At 35.3% G+C, this 25250-nt stretch overlaps 2 protein-coding genes across 2 annotated transcripts in view; one reads left to right on the forward strand and one right to left on the reverse strand.

Moving 5' to 3' along the window:
• Positions 1–1285: 1285 nt before the first annotated feature.
• LOC114534659 lies at positions 1286–21320 on the forward strand. The gene is made up of 15 exons (XM_028556132.1): positions 1286–1587; positions 3207–3723; positions 5103–5540; positions 6385–6522; positions 7237–7410; positions 9073–9243; positions 10206–10370; positions 11626–12021; positions 13852–14001; positions 15654–15755; positions 16251–16379; positions 16448–16486; positions 18518–18640; positions 19430–19561; positions 21241–21320. The coding sequence occupies exons 2-15, from the start codon at positions 3276–3278 to the stop codon at positions 21318–21320; spliced, it is 2685 nt and encodes an 894-aa protein (XP_028411933.1). The 5' UTR covers positions 1286–1587; positions 3207–3275.
• A 1508-nt stretch (positions 21321–22828) lies between these two features.
• The window catches only part of LOC114534643 (fibrillin-1-like), a 95798-nt gene continuing 93376 nt past the window's right edge, over positions 22829–25250 (reverse strand). Inside the window, exons 41-43 of the mRNA XM_028556112.1 lie at positions 24625–24683; positions 24141–24262; positions 22829–23558 (exon numbers count right to left, since the gene is read on the reverse strand). Of these exons, the coding sequence (XP_028411913.1) occupies positions 23281–23558; positions 24141–24262; positions 24625–24683 (459 nt within the window). The 3' untranslated portion in view covers positions 22829–23280. The remainder of the gene's footprint in view (positions 23559–24140; positions 24263–24624; positions 24684–25250) is intronic.

Here is a 25250-nt window from a genome sequence, read left to right on the forward strand (position 1 = left end):
TATTCCGATCCTATAGATAAATCCATATATATATATATATATATATATATATATATATATATATATATATATTATATATATATATATATATATATATAATATATATATATAATCCTAATATATAGACCTATAAATAACTTTTTAAACCATGAGTAAATTCGTTTACATACATATATACATATTGACTAAAAAGATACATTATTAGGCATTTTGATATAGTCTGAAAGCTTTAAAGATATTTGTCGATTAGTTCAATACGAATTTCTTTCCTGTAGCTGCATGTCAGCAACAATGGCTTAATGTCGTAAACATCGCCGAAGATAAACAGATTTTGAAGTATCATTAGTGTAAAGCCCTGGTCAAACGAGAATGATAGTTGATGAGAGTTGAGAAGCGAGAGTTCGCACGAGAGTTTTCCAAACATTTTGCACTATTGTTCTGTCACTAGTCAGAGTCTAGTCTGCTACGAAATGCAAACCGCTAGCGCTTTTGCAACTCTCATCAACTCTTATGACCGATCAAACGCGCCCAAACTCTCATCAACTCTCATCAACTCTCATCAACTCTCATCAACTCTCATCAACTCTCATCAACTCTCATCAAAATTTGAACCAGTTCAAAGTCGATGAGAGTTGATCAGAGTGCACGAGAGTGTATGAAAGTTCGCGGTCAAACGCAAGCGAGTGAAACTCTCATCAACTCTCATCAACTATCATCATTCTCGTTTGACCAGGGCTTAACGATAATATTATAAGAAGCAGGATTTAAGCTGATGATAATTATCCACTTCAACGCGTTTTCGCTGTCAAAATGATGGAAATTAATTGTGTTAAATTCCGCGATAAAGCTGGACAAGTAATAGTTTGATTTGAAGTTTTTTGTTAAGTGATTGGAAAAATATTTATACTGCTGCGATAAAGGAATCCACGGCTCGCCAAATGATGAGACATCGCTCGCTAAATGATGATGACACTTTATTTTATCGGCGAAATACTTCAATTTCGCACCTCTTTTTTGATATTTGGGCTTTGTAGGTATAACTAGCTAGGGAGAAGATATACTGTTGCTGCGTATTTCGAGTACTCGAAGTGCTTGTATTAAATTTTATTGCCATTTGGAGAAGCCCTGTCACTAGGCAACTGCCTGATTATTTATTAGATTGATATCAGGCACTGACGTTCGCTTTTTAGGCCCCATCAAATAGGCGTAGTCAATAACAGAATCCGCTATCAATTCACAATTAGCATATCAAAAGTATTAGTTTACGTATCGATCCTGTGACAAATTTATATTTGCTCCTTGCAAAATATACATATAACAATGTTTGCCTTGGTTAATAAAGCTTGAAAATATTCACAGTCAGCTTAAGGAGAAGCAGCATGAATCAGAGCTAAGACAGTCCTAACTTAACGTAGGTAATAGTTGATACATGCTGTCAAAATACCCGACATGTGTTGATATTGGTGGTATTGTTAGATCTTGGCAGTGAGAGAGTGACATTATCAATAACAACATAGTCAAACAGCGTGTTTGGACCGTTCTCGGTTTGATATTTACTTTTCTTGGCTTCGCCTTACCAGCTGGAAGGTAAGTCTGATCCCCTTTACCATCTGATAGTTTAAGTAAATATAGAATTAAACTTATTCCGAAAAAAGTAACAATATCTTAAAGCAATATCTTGTTAATATCTGCAGAAGATGAATCGAGTGATTCGAAACACACAGATTTATTTAATTGTGTAATGTGAAATTTTGCACACTTTTTTCGGAATAACTTCAATTCTGTAAGTCTGATATTGCGCATATTTTTCTGTATTTCAGTATTGGTATAAAATGATCAAATGAACACCGTCGCAACCCCTCGTCTCTCTTAGAACTATTTATCATCCATAAAAAAATACCATTGCAAATCACAGCACGAAGGCTTATAGTAGGCTAATATGAAATTTGTGCGGAGTTATGAAACATACAATTGCAAATATTTGATTTTAAACATGCATTATTTTTTTATATTTCTTACGGAATTTATAAGATTTTGAATCGTTGAATAAATTTGTTTAAATAAAAACCAAAATAAATACGGGCCAACATATCGTATTAGACTATTTCCTGAATTTGCTGCCGACATAAGTGGTTATCCTATTACCGAAACTTTGTAGTTCCCGCTTACACTATATCGGATTTGCTGGACAAGATATCTTAGTATACCGTTGTTTAAGAAGCAATGATTCGTAGCAAATTCTTATTATATATTGTCATATATCTAAATATTTTGGTATCTAACATGAAATACTTCACAGCGTATAATGACATTATCACAGAGTTGGACCAACTTCGAAAGCAATACGGTAAAATAACTAAAGATGGACACGCCGTATACTGCCAAATTCTTTATCTGTACTTTCATTTTGTGTTTCAAAAGTCGGGTAGACTCTTGTATTTCTCTGTGTTCTGACAGGAATACAATTAGTATTTTACACTATATTTATTATCCCATGCACATTACCTCTTTAGCACAGTCATCATCTCATCGCTCCATACATGCACTATATAAATCCAGGCACGGGAGCATAGGGGGGGGGGGTGAAATATTTAGTTAATTTCCGCTGAAATATTTAGTTAATTTTAATACTGTTGCGCAACCACGTCAGTCACCATATACCCCCCAGGTTCAATTTCGTGGCACCGTCCCTGAAATGCTCGTTGCAATAATTCCGCTCTTTGACTATAAGTCTTTAACAAAACATAATATACTATCCATGTGGTGCATGGAAGTGTTGATACACTACCAGTACTTATAAAAACGACGTCCAAAGCATTGTACACTGACTCACTTTTTATGTAGCCTCGTTTCCCTGACGTCTTTTTATGTAGAGAGTTTGAGAAAAATTGAGACACATTTTTCATCTCACAACATGCAATGTAAAGGATTTCATTGAAATTAAAAACCCCAAGTCTTCCTGTTTTTTACTATCAAAAACAACGACCTCGACCTCTTTAGATTGAGCGGGAAAGCGTTGGCGATGCACGTAATTACAAGTTATACATAACAACTATTTAAGTTATAAAGGTATATTCTTATAAGTTCAACTTAGTTTGTTATGCAGAAGATACTTACCCTATTCTTGACATCCTCGTTCAAGCATAATCATTGACTTGTGGTAAAAAGTGTCTTGCTTTGGGTTGCCAATATTCATTAATTTTTAGAAAGCTTCAACGTATCCAAGAGCGAAGAGTGCATATTGTACGACACTTGGAATATATAACAAGAAGAATATGGACACAATTCTATCGCTTTTCCTGCTCGTCTTGTACCACGCTGAAATAGTGCATGGAGCGGTGGTATTTTGCGATAGTGTTAACTACACAATAATAAGCGACACTCGTCGTAGCACAGCGTTAAGAAGTAAGCAACCCCACATTTGTGATAAAGAAATTATTGTCGACGATCATTGGTATCGATTTAAAAGTGCAGCTGGCAATACAATCCCCACAGTAAATCCGGGTACACAACGCTGTGGCGCGCTGATTCCAATTTGGTTCCAAGGAACTCATCCAACCACCGAGAATCTTGTTGTTGATGGGAAGGCATGTGCGGCAATTCCTTTTTACCAGCCTCCTGGCTGTGGTATATCCTTTTCCATAAAGGTTGTTAAATGTCCGGGCGATTTTTACCTTTATCGACTCAAAAAGCCCGCAAGTTGTGGTTTCGCTTATTGTGCAGGTAAATGGTTTGGTTTCTATGTCAGGCTAAAACATGGCAACGGGGGAAGGTGGCCGGGGTCTTTGACCCCAAATTTTTTTGGAGGTGGGGTTATTGAAGTAAAAGTCAACTTTAATTAGCGTTAAGGAGTTGCTATAGAGAATTAAAATTTTCCTGGGGGTATTCTTTTTAGCACTACCCCGCTACTCCCTGGTGGTGCAAAGACCCCGCCCACTCTATAACACCCTCCGTGGGTCTGTTTAAAAGCAAACTATAAATTTTTGTAGTTGGTGTTCATAAGTTATGTTAATCACCACTGGACAAAGTTTTCAAACAAGTCGTTCAAATTGTAACAATAAGTGATTTCAATTCTACAGGGTGTCCCCAAAAAAACGAAAACTATTGAAATCACCCATAACAATGTAATTGTTAGAGTTTGAATGACTAACGGCACTCATGGTGGGACCCACAAGTGTATAAATGTTTGCCATAAGCATTTTTATGCATGATGCAGTAAAATTTCTCTAATTATCACAATAAACACTCGTTGTTCCGCGGTCAGCTGTACCGTTTTCTTTCGAAGCAATAATAAGGCTAATTTAAATTTAATCATACTCACCATTTCAAATTTTTCGTATTTAGCGTTTTATAAGTAGCATTAAATCCCCATGCACGGACTAAAATTTGTGAACACACATTCAAATTTTAACAATGAGTGATTTCAATAGTTTTCGTTTTTTTAGACACCCTGTATTTTTGGGGGTTTTTTGGGACACCCTGTAGAACAAACCTCATTTTGCATCATTGCTTTGTGTACAATTATTTGGTGTAAGAGTGCATGATACAGTAGCTATAAGAAAGTTTTTAGTAATACTTTTACAAAATATATTTACGTATTTACCAATATGATAAATCATAACAGTCATTGGTAAATCATAACAAGTCTGCCTATGAAAAAGGCGATTCTGCATCACCGTCCGCTTCACCCGCGCGGGCGTAGCGGCCTTTGAAATTCTGCCCATGCGACTGTGACCGGCCTAAAAAACAAAGTGCGCTTGGCCCGCGCGGGCGGAGCGGATTTAATGGAGAATCGCCTTAAATTTCACACGCGTCAACTAATGACTATTCACGACCCTTTCATAACATCTTCGACCATACAATGTTTGATATCCCTGTTTTCTGTACTACCTACCTCTCAGATTTCACTGTCAGAACATTGCAATTTTGCCTAGTTCAATATTTCCCCTTTATTGGTGCTGTTGTTATTGACTTCAAATCCACGATTTACGGTCTCCAATAATTAAAAAAAAATACCTACTGGCTAATAATTATACACTTCGTTTTAAAGACCAACATCATTCCAAAATACTGCAAATTAAACTCCACTTTATCATCTGCAGGAGACAAAATTGCATCGCCTATAATCGATACGCCATCTGACGTTGTGCCGACGGTGGTATTTTGCGATAGTGTTAACTACACAATAATAAGTGACACTCGTCGTAGCACAGCGTTAAGAAGTAAGCAACCCTACATCTGTGATCAAAAAATTATCGTCGACGATCATTGGTATCGATTTAAAAGTGCAGCTGGCAATACAATCCCCACAGTAAATCCGGGTACACAACGCTGTGGCGCGCTGATTCCAATTTGGTTCCAAGGAACTCATCCAACCACCGAGAATCTTGTTGTTGATGGGAAGGCATGTGCGGCCATTCCTTTTTACCAGCCTCCTGGCTGTGGTATATCCTTTTCCATAAAGGTTGTTAAATGTTCGGGCGATTTTTACCTTTATCGACTCAAAAAACCCGCAAGTTGTGGTTTCGCTTATTGTGCAGGTAAATGGTTTGGTTTCTATGTCAGCCTAAAACATGGCACACGGAGCCGGGGTAAGGTGGTCGGGGTCTTTGACTCCAATTTTTTTTCAAGGGGGGGGGCTATTAAAGTAAAAGTAAACTTTAATTAGCGTTAAGGAGTTGCTATAGAAATTAAAATTTCTGGGGGTATTCTTTTTAGGACTACCCCGCTACTCCCTGGTAGGCCAAAGACCCCGCCCACTCTATAAAACTCTCCGTGGGACTGTTTAAAAGCAAATTATAAATTTTTGTAGTTGGTGTTCATAAGTTATGTTAAGCAACGTTTAAAAGTTTTCAAACAAGTCATTCAAATTTGAACAATAGGTGATTTCAATTCTAGTTTTGGGGGGTTTTTTGGAACACCAGGTAGAACGAACGAACGAACCTCATTGGTCCAAGAGTGCATGATACAGTAGCTAAGAAAGTTTTGAGTGATAGTTATGGACAAAATATATTTATGTATTTACCAATGTGGTAAATTATAACAGTCATTGGTAAATCATAACAAGTCTGCTTGTGAATAAATTTCACACGCATCAACTAATGACTATTCACGACCCTTTCACAACATCTTCGACCATACAATGTTTAATATCCCTATTTTCTGAACTACCTACCTTTCAGATTTCACTCTCAGAATATTGCAATTTTTTCCTAGTTCAATATTTCCCCTTTATTGGTGTTGTTGTTATTGACTTCATATCCACGATTTACGGTCTCCAATAAATAAAAAATTTTACCTACTGGCTAATAATTATACACTTCGTTTTAAAGACCAACATCATTCCATAATACTGCAAATTAAACTCCACTCTATCATCTGCAGGAGACAAAATTGTATCGCCTATAATCGATACGCCATCAGACGTTGTGCTGATGGATGTTTCTACAAAACTGTCTGCAACACTGAAAACTAAATCCATCGACGTCGTCACCACATCCAAGCAAATTTATACCTCAGCAGGTAGGCTGATATAATTAAAAAGTATCCCTTAAAAAATCCGTAACCAGTGACAAGGCCATTAAGGTATTATAAGTTTAGGACTAATTTACTCTGCATGTTATTACCATTGATGATTGATTCGCAACTGAACTGAATTTTCTCGAGAAATATCGTAAATGACATATTACAACAATAATTACTTGTAGTCGTGCTCAGGTTTGGAAGACCGGGGCTGATATTTCAGAGATATTTAAAGAAATAATCAACATTAAGTTAAGTTTAGCTTAATGATCAGTTGATTATGAGAATTTACTTTCAATATTGCAGAAATATCAGCCGCAGTCACACAATCTACAATCATATACATCTTCAATAGGTTCGTGTTGTTGTCGTTGTCGTTGTTAATATACATTATTGTTTCGTGAAAACAATATATAGTATTATTATTGACATTTATGCATAAATTAAGTGGAAGCATGGACCACGTGACAAACATAAAATAAGAAACACGTTGTTGTTAAAATTCAGGAGTTTTACGATGTAGAGTATTAGGCCAAAGAAATCAAATAAATACTTAGAAAATATGTGATATTTGGAAAGTCTGTATGATGAGAACTCTACATCGCTGTTTGTTCAATTCTGGCGAGCCAATTATACACCTCCTTTTAAATATCCCTATCAGCAATTAATACATGCAAAAATACTCCTAATTATAATCCACTCTATCATACACAGGCGCCAGGTTTGCATCGACTGTAATCCATACGCCACCAATAACTATTCGGCCAGTGGATGTTTCTACAAAACTGGCTGCAATACTGAAAACTAAATCTACCGACGTCGTCACCGAATCCGAGCTTTACGAGATCCTACCAAGGGTAAGGGTTCTGCAAAGTTACTCATCAGCAGGTAGGTAAAAATAAAAAACTTTATTACATCGCTGAACAATTTTAGTAGCTTCCTCAATGTGTAGACGTTTTACATGCAGTCGATATTATTTACTTTAACATAATTCACTGATGACATCTTGCAGCAAAGATGGAAAATTAAATTATATCATTGCATGTTTTAAACCGATGGGTTTACGAAACTGAAATTTGGAATGAATTTGCATTCGCATTAACCAGTGACAAGGCCATTGAGGTATTTTAAGTTTTGGACTAGTTTACTCTGCATGTAATACCTTTGATGATTGATTCGCATTTGAACAGAATTTTCTCGAGAAATATCGTAAATGACATTGTCGCGCAACTTCGCCTCTCTGCAAGTTACGCTGCTGCTGGCACCAGATTCAACGAATACCACAACTCGGGGACTGCATTTTTAACTTTTATTAACACTCTATGTACAGGTATATTTTGTACACACTTAGTGCACGTGGATGACACAATATTCTTAAGACGACACGCTTAAGATAGACACACTCACTCTGACGTTACGGTGACAACACACCACACAATACAACTCTCCTAACAACACTAACCTAAAGTTTACAATTTTACATATATTTATACTAAAGCTATAGGGGATATTATTCCATTTTGACATCAATTTCCTTTGCGCAATTTATGCACGTCCCAGGATGTTTTTTCCCGCAACGCAGTTAACTCTCTAACCGCACTGCCCCCATTTTTCCATCCGTTTGCGTTAGCGTGTGGGACAGGCGGTTTCCTTCTTCGTGGTTGGACGTGCGTTTGTTTGCGCGCATTATTTCCCCTGTTTTCAAGTTTATTCTTTTTCCACATAAATGAATATAATTATATGAATATATATATAATACACACACAACAACTGTACAGACAAACATGACATTTGACACATTTTCACGACAGACATATTACAACAATAATTACTTGTACAGGGTGTCTCAAAAAAAACGCAACCATCTTAATATTCTAAAATTCATATTGTTCATAAGCTCAATGGATTTTATGCCCCTGGGATTTTAAAATGGCTTCTGCTAATAGTCAAATCAGCTAAACTAATAATGGTGCAGCTAACAACCGAACAACGAGTTTTTATTGTCGTGCATGATAACTTGAATGCTAACTGTCGACCTTGTAAAATAAATTGTAAATAAAATTTTACTTGTTAAATACTTTCAATTCAGCTCGTTGGTTTACGCACCCGACTTTGTTTACCGATGATTGTGCCTAGAATATGATTACAAGCTTTCTCGCATTCCAGGGGCCAAACGTCTTTTGTGTTGTAGAACAAAGAGGATATTCGTGAATATTAAGTGTTGCGTTTTTTTTATACACCCTGTAGTTGTGCTCAGGTTTGGAAGACCAGGGCTGATATTTTAGCAATATTTAAAGAAATAATCAACTTTAAGTTAAGTTAAGTTTAAATTAATGTTGATTATGAGAATTGACTTTCAATATTGCAGAAATATCAGCCGCAGCCACACAATCTATATAATTATATTATACATCTTCAATAGGCTCCTGTTGTTGTCGTTGTTGATGTCGTTGTCGTTGTCGTTGTTAATATATTATTAACAACGTCCCTATCAGCAATAAATACATGCAAAAATATACTCCTAATTATAATCCACTCTATCGTACACAGGAGCCAGGATTGCATCGTCTGTAATACATACGCCATCAGTAGATATTCCAATGGATATTTCTACAACACTGGCTGCAATACTGAAAACTAAACCCACCGACGTCGTCGCCGAATCCGAGCTTTACGAGATCCTACCAAGGGTAAGGGTTCTGCAAAGTTACTCATCAGCAGGTAGGTAAAAAAAAATATTACGTCGCTGAACAATTTTAATAGCTTCTTTAATGTGTGGACGTTTTACATGCAGTCGATATTATTTAATTTAACATAATTCACTGAAGGCATCTTGCAGCAAAGGTCGAAAATTACATCATTGCATGTTTTAAACCGATCGGTTTACGAAATTGAAATTTGCAATAAATTTGCATTCTCATTGGTTTTTTATAATTCAAAAGTATTCCATAAAAATTCGTAACCAGTGACAAGGCCGTTGATGCATGTATTCTATAAATTACATGTTAATAGTTACTTGTAGTCGCCTGTTAGGTTTAAAAGACCGCAGCTGATATTTCAGCGATATTAAAAGAAATAATCAACATTAAGTTAAAGTTTAGCTTATTGTCGATTTTAAGAATTTTCTTTAAATATCAGCCGCAGTACAATCTACAGTCATACAATTTACAAAATTATTATCTGACTTATATGTTTGAAATACAAGATGAAGAGCTACAGATATAGAAAAACACCAGGGGTGGGTTGTATGAAAGCCGAATAGCGCTATCTATCGAATAGTGTTTTTTTCAATCGCTTAAAAATCGTTCGTTGTTTACTATAACTTTGATTAAATCTTCGTATTCCTAAATCATAGATCCTCTTCAACTTAATTGTTGGTTTCAAAGATCAACTTTTATCGTTTTTCGTGCATTTTTAGAATAGTTGAACAAATCACTATCCAGTGGATAGCGCTATCCAGCCTTCGTACAACTGGTCCCAACTGGTGATACATGCATCTAGAAAATCTACACTCCTGAATTTATAATTGCTAACTTGCTGACTTTTTATCCATGATTTATCGGGGCTCTAATCAAATAATTCTCCTTACTGGCAGCCATAGTATGCACTTCGTTTTAAAGATCCTATCGGCAATAAAGACATGCAAATATACTGCTAATTACAATGCACTCTATCATCTGCAGGGGACAGGATTCCATCGCCTGTACTCCATTCACTATCAGAAAATATGCCAATGGAGATTTCTACAAAACTGGCTGCAACTGTGAAAACTAAATCCACTGACGTCGTCACCACATCCGCGCTTTACGGGAGCCTACCAACGGATCTCGAATTTAACACCTTAGCAGGTAGGTAGAAAAAATATCATTGCATGGCCTAATAACTATAATGGCCTCTTGAATGTAAAACGTTTTCTATTATTGCAATTCATATTTAATTGGACAAGAACTGGTCTGCAGCTAGTCTGTTTATTGTTGCTGTTGTTGTTGTTGTTGTTGTTGTTGTTGTTGTTGTTGTTGTTGTTGTTGGTAGCGTTGTTAATTGTCATTATCGTTGTATGCGGAGGCAAAATGCCAAGGGAATAAGATTGGGTGAGTCAGGGTGACGTATTTAATAGAATTTACAATTTTACTGTGCAGGAACGTTTTAATTCTAAATATTCGAAGGTTTGGCATGACTGCATTATTTGCTTGTATGCAAAATTCCTTATAATAGCGTAAAAGGCGAGCATGCTGAATATACCGCTTAGGTTTAGTTGGTAACAATTACTAACAAGTCGGTTAGACGTCGAAGGTGTTTAACGGAAGACAATACTTGATTTTTTACTATACACTGTTTTATATCCATGCAGCATCGAATCATTATTTTAACACATGATTTAAAAACCTTGCAACTCCTGCTGAGGGCTCGTTGTGCACATTGTACACTAAATAATGTTGAGAAATAATTGTCTTTGTCTTAGAAATCAAACAACTGACAGAAATGTTGTAATCACACCAATATATTGGAAGCAATAGACCTGCTAGACTATAACGACGACACACTGGCCGTTTGCTGTCAGAGCGCCTTATATATATATCCGTATAATAATTAGCTTTGGTATGACGATTGGTTTTCAAAGGCATAAGCCGCTATATTTAAACTATTACGACATCGTTAGAGTATATGATTATACATTTGCCGTTCAGGTTTTGTACTGTTTTGATGTTTTCCTTATTAAACATCAGAGGCAGGAAATTACAAAAGATTAAATTGTAATGACATATAATATATATCTTATATATATTTTATATACTATATATATTATATATATATTAATTATTGTTGCATTCTTGCTTTCCTAATCAAGTTCCCTCGGAAACTCATTAATTACTGAAACATTAAGAAGCTTAAAACGTTAAGCCGTTCTAGAAATCTGTCTTTACAATTCATGTCTTGCTATATTTCAAATCATTCTAAAAATGTCAACGTCTTTGTCATGCTAATATCAATAATTTCAACAACATTATATTTAACGTCGCGATTAAAGCATATTTTCATATGACATGTAGAATATGGACGCAATTCTACCGTTTCTTCTGTTCGTTTTGTACCACGCTCAAGGAGTTCTAGGTGCGACATTTTGCGATAGCGTTAATTACACAATAATAAACGACACTCGTCGTAGTACAGCGTTTGAAAGTAAAACGCCCTACTCATGCGATCGAGGATATATCGTCGAGGATCATTGGTATCGATTTCAAAGTGCAGCTGGTAATACAATGCCCACAACAAATCCAGGTTTACAACGTTGTGGCACGTACGTTCCAATTTGGTTCCAAGGAACTCATCCATCCATTGAGAATCTTGTTGTTGATGCTAAAGCATGTGCAGCCGTTCCGTACACCCTTCCTGTTGGCTGTGGCCAATCTTTTGCCATAAAAGTTGTTAAATGCCCGAGCGATTTTTACCTGTATCGATTGAAAGAGCCTACAACTTGTGCATCCGCTTATTGTGCAGGTAATAGATCATTTCCGCGCATCAAACAGCCATTTGCTTAATAATGCTGTGTGGTTTAACGATGCTTAAAAATACATATGAGAATGTTAAGGCAAGCAAACTTCTTTGTTTATACAATGGGATATTTTTCACAATTTTTCAACCTGTGATTTAACTGGAGGTTCTAGATTATCGTGTTAACTTACGACGTGAACCGATCAAACCCTGAGCCTAAAATTTTCTTTCTCTCCCAAGCCTAAAAGTAGAAATGTTTGAAGCCTATGCATATAGCTATTTATGAATATTGTAGTTAAATGCGGTCAAAGTTTACAAACTCGTTGGACATGCATTCCACTTCGGACAACTATTCTTATAAATTTGATTCCAGTTTTGCAAGTTATATAATAATATTTATTGAGTCTCCGTGAGATTGGCGCCAATAATATTTAATTATATTTTCAGAATTGATTAATAAATAAACACCATTATATGTCATTGTTTTGAATACCTTTAGCCAGAGTACATGCTAGCTACAAATAAAAGGTTTTTAAGGCATGTATGGTATTCTTTTAGTTTGCGTGTTTACCAAATCGAAGAATCGAATTTGTGTATTTACCAAATCGGTGAATTAAGACGTTGTTACACTATGCAACTTTCCTTGCAACGTGCAATGCACTTGTACTATTGAGGCAGGCAACTAAAGTTGTTATATACGAACATTTTCTACGATCTGCGACGTCTCACGCCTTGAATTTCGGACACTCTCTACAAATTAACATCCCTCAAAATGAGAATTGCATTGCAAGTTGCAGGGAAAATTTCATAGTGTAATAGCCTCGTTTTGCCTTCAATCAGGAAAAATTTATTTCGAACATTAACTTAATTTAATTTAAAAATATTTGCTGTTATATGAACTAAGGAAAGGTATCGTTGAAAAGCTAATGAATAACTGCTCCTGCAAATCATCAAATTGAATACATCCTTCTTTAAGATCTTCTTTAAGTTTTTTGACACATCATCTGGCTATTGTATCTTATCCGAGTTCCTCATCGACATTAACATAATCGATATTCAAGCCATGGGGGTAATTTTCTTTATACACTCAAACTCTATCTAAGGCTCGATATTTCCTATGGAATATCAGAGCCTAAATTTCAGTGTTTTACCTCAAATGTTATAATCGATCAAGAAATAACTTTCTCAATGACTAGTAGTAACAAAATTCATGTTCCTACACTCGAGTGTGAGTGAGCATTTTTAATACAAGCGTATGTATTACGTGTCATCAGTGTCTCTGATTACGGATATCAAACTGGTATCTTTTTTCGATATTGTCAACCAATATGCCTAATTCTGTAAACTAGCATCCGTAATAAATTTGTTTTTAATCCATACCAAATATTAGGGCCCAGCCACCAAGTATTCAGGTTTGTTGGTGTCCGTTTTGATATTCTAGCTAAACGGCTAGAGTAACGCCCCGACAGCCGATGTGTGCGTGTGCCTCCATAAAAAAGCCATTTTTGTGCCTGTTTATTGAAGCTGTCTTAGCTATTGAATTCATTCAATATAATCTCATTTTTAAAAAATAGTGTAACAAAACGTTATTCTTACATGTAATACTACAAATAATGAGCACCGAAGGCGAGGTGCATGAATGCCCCTGAGTATACATACCGCGTGACGACCAGGTTTTTATTTAGTTTATTCACCGAATCTAAGGGCAAATCATTGTTTTAGTATAATTACAAAGGTGATAATAGCTATAGAAAATTTTCTTCAAAATTTCCGATGATCACCCTTTAGTTTTGTAATTATAATAAAAACTACTTGCATTCTCTATATCCTTTGCAGGGGACAAGATTGCCTCGTCTGTAATCCATACGACTTCAATTGTTTCAGACGCCCGTGTTTCTATAACGCCTCCTTTATCGCTGAGTGCAAACTTCACCGAAGTCGTTAAGCCTTTGATATCAGCAGTTTTGTTATCTTCAACTGTAGCAGGTTGGTCAAAATTCTGATTATATTGTCAATATATAATTTATTGTAACCCTTGCATGTGACATTGTGTTGAAAGAAATGTAAAACAATTTAGACAGAAAAATCGGTAGGAAGCTATACCGAAAAAAAATCATAGTTTATCAAAAAAGACACTTTTTTTTCCTTTGAAACATAAAAATACGGAAAATATGGTCTTGAAATGTTTACAAATGTACTTTTTTCTTGCCTTTTTACCAACGAGTGCCCAGAATTTTCAATATCACCTTAGCTTTGTATCTAATAAAACTAGAGATTACTTCATAGTTGGCGAGTGCGTACGATTTTTATGCACAAGTTGTGAAGGATAACAAAACGAACGAGTGACCGTAGCGAACGAGTGAGTTTGCGATCTTTCACAACGAGTTCATAACAAAATCGTACAAACGAGTCAACCATGAAGTAATTTGTTTATTGAATGTGTTTATAAATCAATTCGACAACGTCACGCTTTGGCGGAATATACAAAAACACAGCGAGCAACAAAATCGAAATTTTATGCATCAAACATATGTATTACCGTTCAGTTTCTTTGTAATTTTGCTCTATAGAATTTAGAGATTCTTTCTGAAAGATTTGAGAATGTGCTGAATGTGAAAACATCTTGAATATGAGAATTATGTTTTGAATCTCCCTCCCCTATTTCGATGCCATCTTGAAAGAAAATGTAAACAAATTACCGCCAAAATGACATACGACAATCTTTTCACGTGTGAAGAATATCGTACGTCCAATCAAAAGCCTTGTATGGCATTTTTCACGCATGAAAAACATCGTACGTTCAATAAAATTGCATGAAATTAATTTACACAGTGAAATATTATTTCATCATTCTGCTGTGCATAAATCTCTATACACATATAATAAAAACTATTTACCTTCTCTATATCGCTTCCTTTATTGCTGAGTACTAACTCCACCAAAGTGGTCAAGCCTTTCATATCAACAATTTTGCCATCTTCAACTTTCAATATAATTTATATTATAATACTTGTGACATTGTGTTGAAAAAGAATGTAAAACAATTTAGACAGAAAAATCGGTTAGAAGCCATCGTAAAAAAATCATAGTTTATTAACAAAGTCACTTTATTGTACCTTTGACACATAAAATACGGAAGACATGATTACATCATCTGTAATCCTTACGTCATCAATGGTTTTGGATGCCCGTGTTTCTAAAACACTTCCTTTTTCACTGAGTACTAACTCCACCGAAGTCGTCAAGCCTTTGAAGTCAACAGTTTTGCCGTCTTTAACTGTTGCAGGTTGTTAAAAATTCTGATTATATTCTGAATAATTATAATTTATTGTAACTCTTGTGACTATGTGTTGAAAGTAACGTAAAACATTTATAGGAAGTATTTTTTTGTAGGTAGCTACAGTAAAAGAATCATATCAACAAAATTAGTCACTTTTTTTCCTTTGAAACATAAAATACGGAAAATATGGTCTTGAAACGTTTGAAAATGTACTTTTTATGCGTGTTGACCAACAGTGTCCACAATTTTCAATAATCGCGTTAGCTTTGTAATTTTAATTAAAAATATCTACCTGCTCCATCGTTTGCAGTAGCCATGATTGCATCGTCTGTAATCCTTTCGTCGTCAATGGTTTTAGATGCCCGTGTTTCTACAACGCTTCCTTTTTTGCTGAGTTCTAACTCCACCGAAGTCGTCAAGCCTTTGATATCAACAGTTTTGCCATCTTCAACTGTAGCAGGTTGGTAAAAATTCTGATTATATTTTCAATATAATTTATCATAACCCTTGTGACATTCATGTGTTGAAAGAATGTATAACAATTCAAAAATAGCTAGTATTAACAAAGTAGCTATAAAGCTGCAGTTTTTTCTTTCCATTTTCCTGCCCCTGAAGAAGAAATTAGCCTAATATGCAAATTTTCAATTCATAAATAAATGCTGCTTTTTACGTAACCATCAAATCTTAAACTGCTAGCTTGAATACTTCTTGGAACTATTAATGTGATTGAAATATTTTGAATTTAGGTTTAAGCCGTGCATGCACTCTATTATACACAGTGCACAATTAATGTATTCTAACTTTTATGACCAATGAATAACGTTATCTACCTACACTCACTGATGACATATTTAACAATTATTGAATGAGGTTAAACATGATATGAAGAATTACCATGCCGACGTTTGTCAAAAATATTGTGCTAATTATAATTTGAGGACTCTTTCATCTGCAGGGAACAGGATCGCATCGCCTGTAATCCATACGTCATCAGAAATTATACCGATACATATTACCAGCGTTGTCACCACATCCGAGCTTTACGGGAACCTATCAACGATTCTGCCCATTTACACCTCAACAAGTAGGTTACAAATTGTATGGCTTAACAATTGTAATGGTCTATTACATAATTTGTTTATTTCACTGCAGATGTTTTGACAACACTCTCAGTAACACCTAGTAGTAAAGGTAAGTTTGCAGCAAACGAAAAAGTTCTAATGATGTGGTGACCATAGTTTCGGTTAAAAAAAGTTTAAGGCCCGTTTCAGACGTTGAATTTTTATGTGCCAAATCGAATACAAATGAACTCCAACAAAGACTATAATATTGCATTAACGTGCGTATTCTAATTGCAAAGTCGACGTTAAAAAGTATCTCGAATAGTGAGTGACATGCTGTTTATGACGATTCCTGAGTTTACTCCATTTTTTTCCCATGTTACCTTATAACTCGAAATCATAAGGATTATACCATTCTTGATTGTTCATTAATTTTGTGCTATGATTGCGTCGTGAACCTTATAATTCATCCAAAGGTTCCTGGTTTAACGGTACAGGGACACGTACCCTTCCTTTTCCTTGAAAACACCAAAATGTGCCCCTTTTTCATGCGAGCTTGTAGTTGTTTGAATCTTTGAACGTGGCAGTCATTGTTCAATTGCAATGTGTATTATACACTATAAATAAAAATTACTTTACTAGTTTGCTATTCTCACAGATGTAAATAATATAGTGATTGCAAAAATCTTGAAATTTACCACAATTAAGCCCGTAGAGACGGGCAAGTTTTACTTCACAAGCTTTCCTAACTAGTTCTCTTGCTCTTTTGTATGGAGAAAAACGTTTTCCTTGACACGTTTTATTTGCTCCTGCATGTGAACGCGAAAAAATGACGAAATTTTCTAGACAAATTTTACGATAATATAAGGATATAATTATTTACGATAATATGAGCCTTGATAAAATGAGCATACGACCGAATCTCAAAACAAAACAAATGATAAAACTTCAAAAACCCGCGCTTTTCCCTACTGTGCTGTTCCCTACTGCGCAATTCCTTGTCATGTTTTCCTTGACGGCCGTACACACGAGCATTTTTATTTGTTGAAAAGCAGTTGCGGAGGGTCATGTCGCAGCTCTCGGAAGCTTTCGTCCAATTGGATAATGCTTTTCTATGCGTTTTAAAGAACGAAGCTATATACTATTTGTTGAAACAGAAATGTATTGCAAAGTTCAGCCGATGAAAATCACTTTGGCGAGGAGCTGCGACACTACCCGTGGGTTGCGAGTCTAGGGTTAGGCAGAATAAATTAAAAGGCTTAATTTTAAATTCAAAATATCTTATCATAACAACGCTATTGGTCATGGATCCCTAAAGAATATTTTAAAATAAAAATCTACCAATGCGATTACGATTTTCGACTGTAGGGAAAACTTGCCAATTTGTTCGCGTACAGTACACACGAGCAAATAAAATTTGGCAAGGAAACGTGTAAAGGAAAACAAGCCCAGCATGAGATGGGACCCTTTAAGTTTATTATTATATAAACAAGCGCTGCATATGAGCTCATGACTAATGTGAAATCTGGTTGACTCTCTACTAGACAGATATTAGCTCATATCTGTCTAGTATAGAGAAACGTAAAGAAAATGGTTGCAAGTTTGAGAGAGTTACTCGACGATGAAACTCAAGTTTCCTTGATAAAAGTACACCAAAGTGCACCGAAAGGGTGACAACCTTGAAAAAACCACGATACGTTATTTAGTTATTCAATTTTTAAAAAAGTGTATTCACTATTGTTTAAATAACAAATGAATTTGAAATTTGTTTTTATCCAGCGCTTGTTTTTTTCTCAATCTCGTCGTATATGACAAATAACTAGCCCGCCTCGTCAACTATCAGCGTATACGACTCCAGTTCGCAAAAAAACTGTTAATTATGCGGTCCGGTTAAATATTTTAGCGTTTCCTGTAATCTGATTGGCCATGCGAGCGGTCCGTATGAGGGGCCGTACGGGCCGCACGAGATTTTAAAGCACGCACGCGGCGGGTGGGAAATCAAAAAAAATAAATATACTCTTTACCAGTTTAGTCGGTACGCATAGGGAAAATTTTCCTCGGTCTCAAAAACGTCCCGAGGCCTTCGGCCTCAGGCTGTTTTTGAGAACTTGGGAACTAGGACCTCCAATCTCGTAAAAACATATATATATTTGCCTTTCAGATGTGATCAAATGTGAAGAATCGCACAAAGTTTGCCATTCCAATGCTATCTGCACCAACAGTGGAGTATATTTTTCCTGTAAATGTCGGCATGGTTTCACGGGCGATGGTAAACAATGTTTTGGTGAGTTTGAGTAAAGTAACTATTAAATTACCAGAAATATCAGAGAGGTTTGTAGTACGCATGCTCATAGTGACATAGTGCCATAGGTTATGAAGTGCAGCGTTATAAGAAAAATAAGTCCTGAACGCAAAAAGTATAGGTTTGCCTTATGTATTTCGCACGTGAATGTGACAACCAAATTTAAAGAATGCAATGGGAATTGACTAACTTCCATAACATCTACAGACACAATGCTATCAATCCTTGGTGTTCCAAAAAACGACCCTGTTTAGATCACTCTTTTGATGTTAATAGTGAGTTTAAAGATTTACCAAATCTACGACGCGAGTGTGAAGTAATGCTGCTCAAATTTCCACAGTTTCCCAAAAGCGATGGAAATTATAGACTCCTTTTGATAAAGAAAGTCAGAGCCATTTGTAAAACAAATTATTACTGGTTTCCTCACGCTAGAAGCATTTTCATGTCACGTCGTAGATTTGGTGTATCTTAAACCCACTATGTAATAATACTATGTCACAATGGGTGTTCAAAATAAAATAACTCAATTGTGGGTACTTTTTGGGTCACCCTGTAGATTACACGTACGGACCAATTATTAGGCCTATTGACCAATATATGCTACATTGCCCTGCTATGTTAAAGTCGGATTAAATCGAAATATATATTCATCATTCGATTTGAATTTGACATGTATATGAGCAAAACATCTGGTAGTAACTAATTAGAACTTCTTATTCGTTTTTTCATCACAAAAAGTGAATATTCGAGATTATTTCAAAACCTATCTAGATCTTGACGAGTGCAATAAAGCTCTTGATGATTGTCACCAAAACGCTACCTGTATCAATACCCCTGGAAGTTATTTCTGTAAATGTGCGAAAGGACTTATCGGTGACGGCAAACAGAAGTGTTCTAGACCGGGTAAGTGTAAATATAGCAGTAACGAAAAGGTTACTCTGCGCGATTTTGTTGCAATTGCAATGGAATTGCCAGTGACCGGAGCTTCCCATTACAAAACTCGCATCTTGCTTGCAAATTGCAAGCCTCTAACCATCATATCGCAAAAATTTGGTATGCAAATCAAAAGAATTTGCACTACAACTTGCATGGCAAGTTGGAAAATTAAACAATTTAAAGAATGTATAAAGGGATTTATGCAGTCAAGTGTTCTTTTAAGTACTACTTAATATCTAATAATCGCATATTTGAAGCTCTGTGTTGATGGTTTAAGCTCGCCTTGTGGGCATTATCCGCCCTTTGATGAAGATTATTTAAACGTTTATATATTATGTACGAACGATTAGCGACGCTATAATGTTGGGTTGGGTTGAGCTGCACCAATGCAAAGTGTTTTTAAATCAAAACATAATGATGGCAAAGTTACGTTAACATTCCATCGGTGGAAATCTAAGATAAATAGTTGGCACTGTTTTGCAACTGCTCCGCTTCCAATCAATGAATGGGTGTTCTTGTGCCGACATAGAGTTCTCATGAATAAGAACATCAATCTATCAAAAAGAAATCTCACATTTTTATGCGGTCTAAAAATGCAGTGTTACATTAATGGTGTGTTAAACAAAGTCAAATCACCTATTTTAATGTAAGTGTTCTCCAATCCAAGATATATTATTTAGAATGGCGGCCGTTGCATATTTGTCAGCTTTTAAATATATCAATACTTCTGCTATATGAAATATATTTACAAGTTTGCAGTATGAAATATATTAACACTTCTGCAGTTTTTCATTACCACATTCAATACTACACATATTTCAATCAATGCTGCATCACGTGTGCAGAACAACGTATGCAGCACAAAAGGTGCAGTACCGCAGGCTCAATATAGGCCCTGTCCTTGGAATGGTTTAATTTTAATTTTTGATTAAACTTAACAACGTTCTTTCATCAAGGAGCCCACTCACAAATTGCGATTTTCGATGAACGAAGATACTAATAAATATATCAATAGACTATAAAAGATAAAAAAGTCAGAGAATTTAAGAACTGCTAATTGCAATCTTAAAACTAATAAAAGGTAGTGTTCTAATATGTTCCGGCCGGAAGATTGTTCCAATCATCAACGTAATGACAGACAAAGCAGTTTTGTCCCCAGGTATTCTTTGAATTCATTTTGGCTTAATTAGATTGTTTTTATTACGAGTGCTATAATTGTGAATGTCAGTAAACGATAAAAAATTAAAATTCTAATCCAAAAGACCATTCATTCCCTTGTAGATAAAAATGAAACAATGTATGCTGACATTTTCCATTTCTTCCATTTCAAATCTGCTAGAGCTTCAGTAGTCGATGATTGTTTAGGTGTATCTATAGAATTATACTCTTCCAGCAGTGTTTTAGATGACTTGTATCTTCTGCATCAAGATTTGATTATGCTCGCCTCCCCATACAATACCCCCATAATCTAATAATGATAAGATCATTGTCTTAACAAACAATTCCCTTGTAGCCATTGGTAGTCAGTGCTTTATTCTTCGGAGAATTCCGATACGTTTATATATATGCTTTATTGCAAACATAATCTACGTGGTCTTTCCAGGAATCCAAAGTCTCCTGAATAACTACACCTATGTATTTTAAAGGACTCTACCCTGTCCACTTCAGTGTTAATATCGAGAGTAAATTGATTAAAGGATTTGAGTTTATTCGTTCACCCAATTAGCATGGATTTAGATTTACTAATATTCAAAGCAAGTTTCTGTAACAAAAGCTTATGTAACTGCGATGCTGATTTTGAAGAACAGCAAATCGCTGTGTCATCACCAGACAATGTTGCAGTGGTGTTAACTAGGCAACTGGTTAATTCATTCGCATTAATAGAAATAAGGGACTAAAAATGGACCCCTGATGAACTCCCACGGTGACCTTGCGTGTTGTGGATGAGGTTTGACCAATCACTGTGCTCTGTGTACGAGCTGAAAGATAAGAATTGAACCATGTAAGATGTGTGGTCCTTATCCCCAGACTCCTCAGCTTCTGGAGCATTATGGTATGGTCTATATGATATGGTCCACAGAAACTATCCATTTCGAAAAGATAAGTTATCAATATAACAAAGATGGAGCAATAACAGCAGCACCATCACGAAGCAGGCGGACACTGATTTTATCGATACCAATAGCCTTGTTGGTTTTTAACGACATAGCTGTTCTTTAACAAACTTTATTGTAACTGGCTGGAATTCAAAACATTAACATGAACTTATACATGGATCAAGCTTTACTGTTGAGAAAATTTTTGTTAGTTTCTTGCCAATGCTTGAAAAGTGCTGATTTAGACTTTCAGCAATTCCCTTGGGAGCCGTTCTTAATTTCCCATCAACTAAATTAGCATTTATATCATTCTGACATTTAGAAAACAAGGATTCCTTAATAGCTTTCCACATCTTAGAGCTATATTATTGCTCGCTTCTTCAATAATCATGAGTCATGGCCAGAAATTGCGGACATGGAATATGCAGATTGCCGTAGCAAATTTGCATATCTGTTCAAATATTATTCGTTTGCAGAACTATAAATTATATTGCGCATTCTTAAATTTTGCAAAATTTAAGAAAATCATTTCATCTTTGCTATTTGCCCTGGTTGTTTCTTGTAACTCGTGTCATATTGAAGATCCTGAGGTAATATTTTGCTGGCAAAGGTTTATGTCGGCTCTGCATTTTTATTTTATTTCTACGCTATTACGGTTTTCGTTTTATATGGTATTCAACGTGATAAATGACCAAAACTTTGTTTTGAAAATGCAGGACGAATACTGATAAAACATTTTGAAATACTGTATAAAAATATTAAGATTAACTTGCTCTGCAACGAGCAATTAAGGCAAATTATAATTGACCTACCTAAAGGTGTATTTTTAGCGTTTAGTACTGTGCACATTACAGTTTACTATAAACTCACGAAGCTTTATTTTGACACCATATGCAAATTTAGGCGGAAGTAGAATGTTAAATATGTCCGAATTTTCTGGCCATGTTACAATAATATCCTGATTTAAGCCGTTTATCCTCACGATTGGCATAATTTCTCAATTTACTTGAATTTTGTTTCCGTAAAAAATGTGAGTTAAAGATTATTCACATTTTTTTGTTGCAATATAGCCCCAAAACGAAAGAAGCTGTAAAAGTAGTTCTGTAATCAGTTTTTTTAGTTATATCACCAAGCTCTCGGTGATTTTAAGAGAAATATGGCATGCAGAATCAAGTGTATTACCCAATTATATTTAAAGACACGATTTCAATAATAATGTCTATTTAAGAAAATGACCCCTACAACAAGAACCGTGCTAACTTAACCCATTTTGTAGAAGAACAGTGTTCAATGCAAATTGTGTAAGTATTTAGCGTCATTAAGTATAGTCGTATAATGTGGTGTGCTTGCAAACTTACGATATCTATTTAGGTATTTATACATTAAATATAATTATTTTTATGGTGCTAATAAGATCCCAGTATTCCCAGTTCGCAATCATTCTTAAAGAATTTTTTTAAATATACCAGTTATGCGAATAGATATATCAGAATAGATGTAAGGGTTCATAGATAGTGTAGAAAAGCAATTATGATATCGTTATTTAAATGGTTCTCATTTAAAAGCAGGTATTGAATCTCAATCACCGAATTAAGGTTCGATATTTAAGTCTCCAGCCATTTCTTTCATGTCGATTTCTTCACCAGCTTTTCCGTGGTATGAAATTCCTTTCGGTTGGCTTCTTGAAATTTCGGCTCTTTGCTTCTTCCTGAGTTCCTCTTCCCTGTGCTTTCTCTGTCTTCTCACACGCAGCACAATAACTATAATGAGGAAAAGGACAACCACAACAACACCAGCGATAATCACAGCATTGCGAATCGTTTTGTCCGTTGAGCCATTTTTGTCGTCGTCTGCGTCATGTTCATTCACTAGGATTAAAAAGGTAAGATTCGTAAGTTTATGTGTTTTTTTACTGGAAAATATCGCAATTCAATAGATTCTAGGTCACCACGGTGCAAATGGAAAGTTACCATAAACGTACTGTTGAAGCATTCTCGTGACCATTAATATTTTTTTTCACAATGGGTAATGATGCAACCTGCATGTGCTGATTTGCAAACACGTTAAACTGCATACAATCAGTAGCGTAGCCAGCCCTGTCGATTTGTCCCGCTATGCTAATATTTTCGTGTTCACTGACTGTGAAAACAATAGATTTCTAAAGACATGAATAATTATAATAACTCAAAATTTACATAGCGGGACAAAATTGTCAGGCTGGCTACGCCACTGCATGCAATGCCAATTGCTCCGTTAATAAGCAGAGTAACTCCACGCGTGCAGGAGTGTCAAAACGTTGGGTGAGTAAAACGATTAGTATAATTATTTTACAGCAATATAATCTAGTTTTATAATAAAAGTAATTGCCGTAATAAAAAACTTTAAACCTCGTTAATCATTATTTTGTGCATGCACTCCTAGCAGACGCATTTATGTAATTCACTTCTCACCGTTCATCTCAAACGTCATGTTGCCGAGTTTGCCAGTCTCTGCCACTTTGAGTAATGGTTCAAGTGGAGCTTTTACTTCATCGGAAAATATCAACACGAAATTTACAATTATACTTCCGGGTCTGTAATTAAAACACGCTAAATTAGGTGCAGGTATTTTAAAGCTCCCGGCTGCTATTCGAACATAATATGCGAAAGAAAACTACATATCATTATTCTAATTATTTTCCCAACTGTTTACATGTTAAAAAGTTTACTATGCACTACTCCTAGAAAAAAGTTTGGTCTAATGGTGAAAGGATTGTCGAGGTAAAGTACAAAGAGAAATACAAACGGAAATACATTGAACTTATTGAATAAAAAGGAATATTTTAAGGAAAAATTCCAAAAATAAGAAATATTTTAAGCAGAAACGTCTTTATTTCTCAATATACAAACAATTAATTGTTGAATCTTAACTCTTCCAAAATTATATTTGACATACCTGAAGTTTTTGACAATTAAGTAACTAAACTCTGGAACGTTGTTATAAATTGTCCTGATCTGTTAAATATGAGAGACATGGTTAATTATATATTATTACGAAACATGTTTAAAACCTATTTTAAAATAAAAGACAACTTATTTTAAAATAAAAGACAACTTTTTTAAAAATTGAGAAATTTGGGCTCAAAAATACCGTCATGCTTTGCGAAAAATATGTAAATTTTGTTGTTTTTTGGAACATGGCGACAAAGGAGTGAATTTATTAAATTTTGTTCTGTTTTTGATATGAAAACATACTCGATGGTTCATCTAAGAGACGAAATTTTAAATTCAACATATTTGACTGTAATGGATGTACATTAGCTTGGTCCGCGACGTTTCAAATGAGAATAATGCGCCTCGAACACTGGGGCCGTATTCTTCGAATGTCGAACACACAAAGGTATGGTTATCTTAACTCTTTTGTTTCTATTCTTATGTAGTTAGATCTCGAAAATATTTCTATGGATGGCAACATATGTACCCAAATGTTGTGTCTTGCCAAGATCGGTTTGATCTTGACCCCAGGTTATTAAGTTTTTTCCCTTTTAAATGAGCGACCTTTTTTTCAGGTCTAAAAGCCTC

Source organism: Dendronephthya gigantea, unplaced genomic scaffold (genome assembly GCF_004324835.1).
Source record: "Dendronephthya gigantea isolate DGI-Jeju-01 unplaced genomic scaffold, DenGig_1.0 000104F, whole genome shotgun sequence".
Lineage (NCBI taxonomy): Eukaryota > Metazoa > Cnidaria > Anthozoa > Malacalcyonacea > Nephtheidae > Dendronephthya > Dendronephthya gigantea.

Bases quoted from the DNA above. Each gene is read 5' to 3' on its own strand.
- LOC114534659 (XM_028556132.1), top strand. From the start codon at position 3,276: ATGGACACAATTCTATCGCTTTTCCTGCTCGTCTTGTACCACGCTGAA. The intron at 6,523-7,236 runs GTAGGCTGATAT...TATCATACACAG, and splicing joins GCAAATTTATACCTCAGCAG to GCGCCAGGTTTGCATCGACT. The intron at 16,380-16,447 runs GTAGGTTACAAA...ATTTCACTGCAG, and splicing joins GCCCATTTACACCTCAACAA to ATGTTTTGACAACACTCTCA.